An 8,797-nucleotide genomic window follows, 5' to 3' on the forward strand; every position below is an offset into this window, starting at 1 on the left:
CTGTTGAAGTAGCTCTTCAAGCCGCATTGGATCTCCACATTCCGGTGAAGCATATTCTTTGTGACCACGCTGCTATCACTCATCTCCTGAATTGTTCGGACCACATTGCTTCCCTAGGCGTTTCGAAGATCAAGTTAACAATTTGAAGTTCCTCCTTGATGCATGCGGTCATCCCCGAATACATATCATCCCTTCTTTTGAAGGATATCCAGCTACCAGACCTCGCAACATATGGTTTACTTCATCAACGAGCTTAATCTTTTTCCTGTTTGGCAAAAGACCTTCCGTTTTGGATCATGAAATCCTTTCGTATTTTTGGTTTTAGCTTTTAATTCTCTCTTTTGTTTTCAGTTTATAGCTTTGTATTTCAGCCCCTGATTTTATTTAATACTTAGCTTCTCTAGTTGGAGAAGTTCTTTTAAAACAGTTGTCATGTATGCATTCCTACAAGCCACATCCTGCGAACCCCTCACAACAGAAAAATTTTTAATGGCGCTCATATTCATCGCGGTCCTCCTCCTCTTCTTTCTGTCTGAAGCCTATGATTTACACAAAGATACCATCCTCCCTTGGTGCGACTTCAGCTCCAACTACACCATCCCAAGCCCATTCAAGGCCAACCTGGACAACCTACTCTCCAGTCTCCCTGACGCTGCCGCCAACTCAAACAACTTATTCTTCAACAACTCTGTGGGGACAGCTCCAGCCGTGGCCTATGGCCTCGCTCAGTGCCGCACTGACATGTCCGCATACGACTGTGGTATCTGCCTCTACCGCTCGGCCTTGAAAGCCTTTTCCCAATGCCTGATGTACCGCTCAGCCACCATACTCTCGGACAAGTGCACCCTCCGCTACTCCGACAGCTGCTTCTTCTCCCAGATCTCTCTCAACTTCATAACCGTCCAGAACTTCAACAACGTCTCCAATCCGACATTGTTTATCCAGCCATTAAGGAAACTAATGTCCGAGGTGTTGTCCAAAGCCCCCAGGAGAGTTACTAAATTCGCTTCAACATCTTTCAATGATTCCATAATTGGGGACATCTACGGGATGGCAGGGTGCACTCGGGATTTAACCGATGCTGGCTGTTCCACTTGTTTGAATCAAGCTCTTCCCATCTGCTGGAAGTTGGTCATACAAAAGGTTGCCGAGTGTTTTCTATGAGCTGCTATGTTAGATTCGAGATCTATCCCATCTTGGCACAGCGGCCTCCGCCGCTGACACGCGGGTATCCCAGTGAGGTAACTATTAATCAAGGTAAATTAATGGCATCTCAAAATACATGCTGCTGCAAAACTTAATTTGTGTCAACAGTAATTGAATTTGTCACTCATCTCGGCAGGAAAACGTAATGATACAATGAAGACGGTTCTTGCTGTAGTCCTTTCTTTGACTGTTGCCATTGGGCTTGTATCTGTCATTTACCTCTGTTCACAGAAAAAGGAGAAAAAAATCAGAAAAACTCATATTTTTTTACGTGATCTTCAAGATGATGAAACAGATTTTACAAGTGCAGAATCCAAATGGTTTGAATTAAGTACTCTCAGGGATGCCACGGATAACTTTTCTAACCAAAATAAACTAGGACAAGGAGGATTTGGATCAGTTTATAAGGTCAAAAGATGTGTGATCTTCTATTAAACTTTAAATGCTATTATATTACTTGATTAACCCGATCGATGCAGGGGACTTTGAAAGATGGACAGGATATAGCTGTGAAAAGACTTTCAGCGACCTCAGGTCAGGGCTTGCAGGAGCTAAGGAATGAGGTTATCTTTGTCGCTAAGCTTCAACACAGGAATCTTGTCAGGTTACTGGGCTGCTGTTTGGATAATAATGAGAAACTCCTTGTCTATGAATACCTTCCTAATTCTAGCCTTGATAAATTTTTATTTGGTAAGTTTGGTAGGTTGTAAGCACACTATCCATCAGTTTGACTCTTATTAATTTCAACTAATTAAATTGCATTTATAAACAGATGATAATGGGAGTCAGCAACTAGATTGGAGCAGCAGGTATAAGATCATTGAAGGCATTGCCAGAGGATTACTTTATCTTCATGAAGATTCACGCCTAAGGATTATTCACCGGGACTTGAAAGCAAGCAATATCTTACTGGATGAAAACATGAACCCCAAAATTTCAGACTTTGGTCTTGCAAAGCATTTTGGTTTGAACGAAACTCAAGCGAACACAACTAGAATTGCTGGGACACAGTAAGCACTGACTTCATATGATAGATCTTTGATCATGAAGTGTATTTAAAAATGGAAAACGGATTGATGATAGTTGGTTTTCTATGCAGTGGGTACATGGCACCAGAATATCTTATGCGCGGAGAATTCTCACCAAAATCAGATGTTTTTAGCTACGGTGTGCTGGTGTTGGAGATTGTGACTGGCCAAAAAAACAGAGGCGTTGTGGGATATCAACCTGCATCTGACCTTGTAAACAATGTGAGTTCCAAGCTGTGCATTTTATTTTTATGTATAAAGTGAATGAACCATAACTTTGTTAATCTATGCATGTCTTAATGAAAAATAATAATTACTCGTAAAAAATCAAACTTATAGGTGTACAAACACTGGAATGAAGGGAAAGCATTAGAACTGAAAGACAAACGAATCGGAGAGGAATTCCCTGCCGAACAAGTGCTGAGATGCATACACATTGGGTTGCTTTTGCGTTCAGGAAGACCCAACAAAGAGGCCATGCATGGCTTTGGCTGTGAACATGCTCAGCAGCTATTCCACTTCTCTTCCACCGCCTTTAATCCCTGGATTTTTCAGCAAAAGTAGTTGTATAATGGAGTCAGATGAGCACTCTGGTAATGCAGATATCCAGTTGGTGGAAAGAAGATACAGAAATGATTCCTCAATGCAGCTTGCAAATCTCACTTGCATAAATGAAATTTCCATGTCTGATATGGAACCTAGATAATGGTAAAGGCATGCCTGAAATTATACTTAAATTAGCTTTTGTTTATTATTTTTTGTATTGATTCCTTCAGAGTCTGAGGATAATCATAAATCTAAAGATATTAGTTAATATTTAACTTGCTTTCTAATAGATGATTTTACTTTTATTTTACTTGTGATGATGGCCTGATTAATAGGGACAAGTATAAGCAGGATGACAATAACAGAGATAAAAGAAAAAATACAGATGGACAGGTTACCAGGATCCACAGGGGGTGGATAACCTCACACAGAGCCATACTGGTTTATCCACCTTTACACAAAAAAAGGAAATTCTTAATATTAAAAACACATAGTTCAACTGTACAAGATATGGATCAGTCAAAATATCCTGGCGAACAAATAGAATGCATAACTAATTAATCCATGATATAAGTTTGAAGTAATTGCAAAGCATTCAGATTTGTGATGGACTAGACAGCGAAATTCAGCAGTAACATCTATCTGGGCTCCATTTCTGATATGGAAACTTCATTCGGAGTCATTGGGACGGATTTATCTATCCATCCATCAAATTCACCAGTTGAAGAATTATAACCTTTCGAGAATGCATTCGATTCCATGCCACCACTCAGTCCGATACAAAATGGAGGCTTGGAAGGAGCTTGGAGGGACACAGAGTAGCTGCTTAGCATAAGAACCACCATTGACATACTGGGTCTGTTTGCTGGATCTTCTTGAACACACAATAAGCCAATCTGAATACATCTCAATGCCTCACTTCTTGGCCAGTGACAACCCCAGAAATGGGTCTAGTATTTCTGAAATTGTTCCTCTGGTCCAATGCTCCCATGTCTGTAGGAAAACAGTCAATCATTATCTAATCATATAATTATGATCAGATAAAATTAAGATACCACTACTACTTACATAGCTTAGCAAGTCTTCAGCTTGTTCAGTTTCGAGAAAATTACTGTTCTTTCGTCCCGTCAGTATTTCCAGAACTAAAACCCCAAAACTGAATATATCTGACTTTGCTGAATACTGACCACGCATGGCATACTCTGGAGCCATATACCCACTGTAAAAACATTGAAATTATATCATTGTTAAGAGTGAGCTTCTCTTTTTTAATCTTTACAGCTTCAAAATTCTACTTACAATGTTCCAACGACACGGCTTGTGGTGCCACCAATTTGATCACCGCCAAAGAGCCTAGCCAAACCAAAATCTGAAATCTTTGGATTCATGTCCTCATCCAACAATATATTGCTTGCTTTTAGATCCCGATGTATAATCTTTAGCTGAGAATCTTCATGCAGGTATAATAAGCCTCGAGCAATTCCATTTATTATCTTGTACCGTGTTCCCCAATCTAGTTGCTTGCGTTTGACAGAATCTGCTTCATACAAAATCCATAGTTCAGGGATTATCAAAAAAAAAAAAATCCCTGAAAGGAGTCAAATTCGTACAAAAAAGAAGTAAATAATAGCTTTAAGATGGAGCAAATATATACAATTTATATTGACGCTCAGTGTATGCGCATGTTCATAGTTGATTATAAGAAAGCAGAACAAGAAGAAAGTCACATACCAAACAGAATGGTGTCAAGGCTTCTGTTAGGAACATATTCATAGACAAGTATCTTCTCTTGTTCTTCCAAGCAAACACCCAAAAAAGCCTCACAAGGTTTCTGTGTTGAAGCTTTGCAACCAGCACTAATTCATTTTTCAGCTCTCCTATTCCCTTGCCCGGAGCCTCTTGAAAGCCTTTTTAACTGCTATTTCTCTTCCATCATGCAACAAGCCCCTATGGATTAAGTGGGTAAACCATATTGAGAATGTTGTTGATGATCAGAATCCAATTTACCACTTTTAACATCAATGAATTAGCAATAAGGCGGAAATGATTTTCACAATGAATTTTATTTTTTTGTTGCCACATCAAAGGAACAAACCGAGCTACATTACCTTTGTAAACTGCACCGAAGCCACCTTCTCCAAGTTTATTTTTCATCAGAGAAGTTTGCTGTTGCATCTCTAAGGATAGATAGATCAAATAGAATTGACTCCACATTTGTGATCTCTTCTGATTCGGTCAAAGCTACAAAAAAAGTGTGTAAAGGTTGTTCTTCAACAACTCGCTTTTGAAAAGCATCTTAAATTTTGACTTTGTGTCAAAGTTTAGCAATCAGCAATTTACTGGATGTGCAGAGCTTAATTAATTCACAGTTTATACTCACAAGGAATTTTTCTTCGATAACCTCCTCTTCCAAAAAGCAAAATGCAAATAGTGCTAATTATCAGGACAGCGATGAACAGAGGGATGGAAATTGCAAGAATTATACCAGTGTTATTTTTTTCTTTCCTGTATCAAGAAATGTTATATTATCAGTAGTTCCTCCTCTGACATAAACATGAGGAAAAAAATTTTTATTGTTATATTGTACTAGAAAAAGTTGTGCAGTTTTTCTGACAAGCCCTCAAATACCTTTGTGATCATAAAGAACTTTTACTCATTTCTAAAGATGATGGTTCATAATCAAGAATCGATCAATGTAATTAAATAAAAAATGGAAGATGTCATTCATTGACGCACTAATGAAAATGGTTGAAAGTTGTCTTTTCTTCTTAATTTTTTAAAGCATATGCAGCACATCATGGCAAATTGTATCACTTTCAGTGATTCGAAGATAAGTCAGTGAACACCCCAAGAGGCATTTTTTTAAACTAGCAGAATTAATTTGATGTAAAAAGAATAAAATGGAGGGAGCAATCATTTTTCTCACCTTCTTCTTTAACTGTGGGTGTGATTGTGGTATTCATACCATTAGACTGAGGAGAGGAAGCAGAAAGCAACACCATGGACTTGCCCTCAAAGAATGAATACAACTCATACCTGAAATTGCATCTCACTCCAAGAACTCTCAGTCCTTGCTTATCTGCAAGACTGGAAATCACGTTAAAAGCACCTTGCAGACATCTATAGCACTGATCTCCTGACAAATCCGGGGTGCACTGGGTCAAGCCATATATTTTGGGGTTAGACACAGTGAAGTTGGCCTCCCCGGTGGCAAATCTCCGGGATGAGTTATAAGATGCAAACTGGGCTATCATATCCATAAGCTCAACCACAAGCTTGTTAAACTTCTCAGGTTCAGACACGTTCTGGGTATTGAGTAGGATGGGGGGATTGGAGTTGTCAGTGGAGGAGAGGAAGTTTTGGTTTGAATAGCGGAGGAAACAGGGGTCATACCATACAAGACCACCCTTGTTGTTTGGGCATATCTGGATCACGTCTTGCCTGGCAACGTCGAGACAGTTGCGGCAAGTGGTGGCGTTGGTGTCACCGCGGCAGAGGACCAGGCCATAGATCTTGTCAGGCACTGTGCCCACTGTTTTTGGTATAGAAGCCTGAAACAGAGCCATTGGAGGAGAGGGAAGGGAGGAGTGTGAAGAGGTTGGATTGAAAGGTGCTGTTTGTGGTGTAGTTGCCGGTTGTCCCACATGACTGATATACTGTGTCTGAGAGAGCTGGAGAAGCTATTAATGATGATAGTAACAAGAGTAGTAAAGTTTTTTCAGTAAGGCATAGCATGTTGGGATTTCAGTGTTTGTCAGTTAAGCCAATGGCCTCTGTTTATGTTGCTGAACATGAGTTGGGGAAAAGGGGAAAGGGCGAGAGAGTTGTGTGTGAAGAGCCAACGGGTGTGAACATGACCAGTTTGAAGAAAAAGAAGGTTGGAATTGCATCTGCTCAATGTTTTTTTTAATGAACGCCTGATACATGGAATTATGTTTATTTGAAAACTTTCCTGTGGGCCATGCACATCATAATTGGTGTGGTGGCAAACTAGCCAGCGATGTTTTAAGAGTCAATGAGTCCAAGACGGAGACGTAAGTGAATTAATATCTCTCGATGGATGCACCTTTCTATCTGCCAGGGGAATGCCTTTTTTATTTTTAATTTTTAACAAACACCACGTTGTTAGTTAAAAACAAAAAAACAAACTTTAATGGACTATTCATATGATATGTGTCACTCGAAATTTTTTTATACTATTACTCATACTTTCGATACATGTCATACCGTACATCGTGGCTTCAATACATCAGTTTCTACATACTGTTTATATTCATATAAAAAGAGTGACTTATCGCTCTATTATTCTATTGTATTGATATATTATAGTGCGTACTGTAGAATATTATATATTACTGTAGTAGTATTATTTATTTACTGTTTATGGGTCATCTAAGAGAAGATGTCGTTTTTCTCTCTTGCAAGATTTTTAATATATCTTCTGGGCATACACATAATAAGATTTTAATCACCCTATGTGATATATGGACAAGTTAATAAATTTCTATAAGGTTATTAAGCCACCGTAATAGATGCATATGTCTGTTCCTTGACACTTCTTGTGGAGAGATGTTTATTGTCTTTGTCAAAAAAAAATGTGCTCCTTTGCATGTGAACTCTGTAAACTCTGTTTTTGTTTTCATTTCTGTTTTATAGTTTCAAATGTACATAGTTTACCTTTCCTTTTTTTAAAAAAAAAAATGCATGGGCCCGGTTTTTACGTCTTCATCCATCCGGTGATATAGGGTTTGAACTGTAAGTCTGAACCTATTCTAAGATTTATTATAACTATTATATCTAGTGAGATTTGAACTTAAAACATTTTAAATTTTGACACTTATTTTTATTTATTTAGAAAAGCGACAATGTGCAGGAACCCAGTGACAAACACGTGGGTGGGAGTCAGGCTCAGCCAGCAACCGTGGTCTCACTTGCACTGAGATCGAAATCGAGCTTGGAGAGCCCGACGCTGACACTCGGGTGAACAGCACTTATCTGAGGGACCCGATCATTAATAGACAAAATAGTCATTGGCACACTTATTTTTCCTAATGAAATCAATACCGTTTTGTTAATAACTCAATACTTTTTACTTTTTATTGTTTTGTTAATAACTCAATACTTTTTACTTTTTATTGTGGCATGTGGAATTCAAACGTTGAATGACACGAAAGGGCCTGACTTGACCTCTTTTAACACACGAGACACACAAGGAAACTTTTCATGGTTGAAGATACCAATGAGTCCAGCCTCCATGTTGGAACAGATATTACTAACCTTTTGGGTTTCACCTTTACCGCATATGATTTACGAGGGATATTTTTTATTATTATTATTTATTTTTTTAAAAAAATAAATAAATCACTTCAATAATAATAAAAAAAAAAAGACCCTATACAAACACCAACAACACCAAACACAACAAAAAGCGAGGATTACGAGCAAACCACACTAAAGCGTAGATACAATGAACAAGAAAAAGCAGATAGCAAACAGGGGAATAGAAGAAGACAACAAAGACACAGGGCCACCACATCGGTAGCACAGACTGGATACTTATTGGTAACTCACATTAGTTTGCTATAAAATTCTCCTCTTTTACCAATGCGGGCTGACCAGTACCTTGCCCACTGCTTCGTACACAGACACACTAAGCAGACCATCTCATCCTGGTTCTAGATAACCTTTTTCTTTTTGGGTATAGCTTCAATCAGTGAATCAGATGTGATCTCTCGGACTCGGTGGTGAGCTCATTGCCTCTTGAGTGGACTTCTGCCTCAGCTCCTAGTTTGTAGATCTTTGTTTGTGTCTCGCTATTGTCTCTCATTGTTTTGTTTTTGTTACACCCATGGTGTTGCATTCTCATCTTTTCTCTCTCCTCTGTTCTTTTCTTCTTCTTATTTGTCTTAGTCATCTGTTGTTATTTTCGGCTTTTTCACTTTTTGAATAAATCAGTGATTTATCCACTTTTATCCAAAAACACGATGTAGAAAATTGGTTAACATTTAACTTCCTTC

General features: G+C 38.6%; 2 protein-coding genes and 1 pseudogene across 3 annotated transcripts; 2 read left to right on the forward strand and 1 right to left on the reverse strand.

Annotated features, from left to right (window-relative positions):
• The first annotated feature begins 437 nt into the window (after positions 1-437).
• LOC120277100 (cysteine-rich repeat secretory protein 1-like) lies at positions 438-1,435 on the forward strand. Of its 2 annotated transcripts, none has more exons than XM_039283847.1 (2): positions 438-1,257; positions 1,343-1,435. In XM_039283847.1, the coding sequence occupies exon 1, from the start codon at positions 490-492 to the stop codon at positions 1,162-1,164; it is 675 nt and encodes a 224-aa protein (XP_039139781.1). In that variant the 5' UTR covers positions 438-489; the 3' UTR covers positions 1,165-1,257; positions 1,343-1,435. The 2 variants fall into 2 exon arrangements, with proteins under 2 accessions (XP_039139781.1, XP_039139782.1); XM_039283848.1 differs by having other exon boundaries at positions 438-1,241.
• LOC120277216 (cysteine-rich receptor-like protein kinase 10) lies at positions 1,360-3,067 on the forward strand. The gene is given in 6 exon segments (XM_039283970.1): positions 1,360-1,614; positions 1,686-1,896; positions 1,979-2,216; positions 2,306-2,456; positions 2,574-2,681; positions 2,683-3,067. Coding segments are annotated over 6 exon segments (1,221 nt in total). The 3' UTR covers positions 2,941-3,067.
• Positions 3,068-3,148: 81 nt separating this feature from the next.
• On the reverse strand, positions 3,149-6,671 carry LOC120277105 (annotated as a pseudogene).
• Positions 6,672-8,797: the final 2,126 nt, after the last annotated feature.

Source organism: Dioscorea cayenensis, chromosome 15, assembly GCF_009730915.1.
Source record: "Dioscorea cayenensis subsp. rotundata cultivar TDr96_F1 chromosome 15, TDr96_F1_v2_PseudoChromosome.rev07_lg8_w22 25.fasta, whole genome shotgun sequence".
In the NCBI taxonomy this organism is placed as follows: Eukaryota; Viridiplantae; Streptophyta; class Magnoliopsida; order Dioscoreales; family Dioscoreaceae; genus Dioscorea; species Dioscorea cayenensis.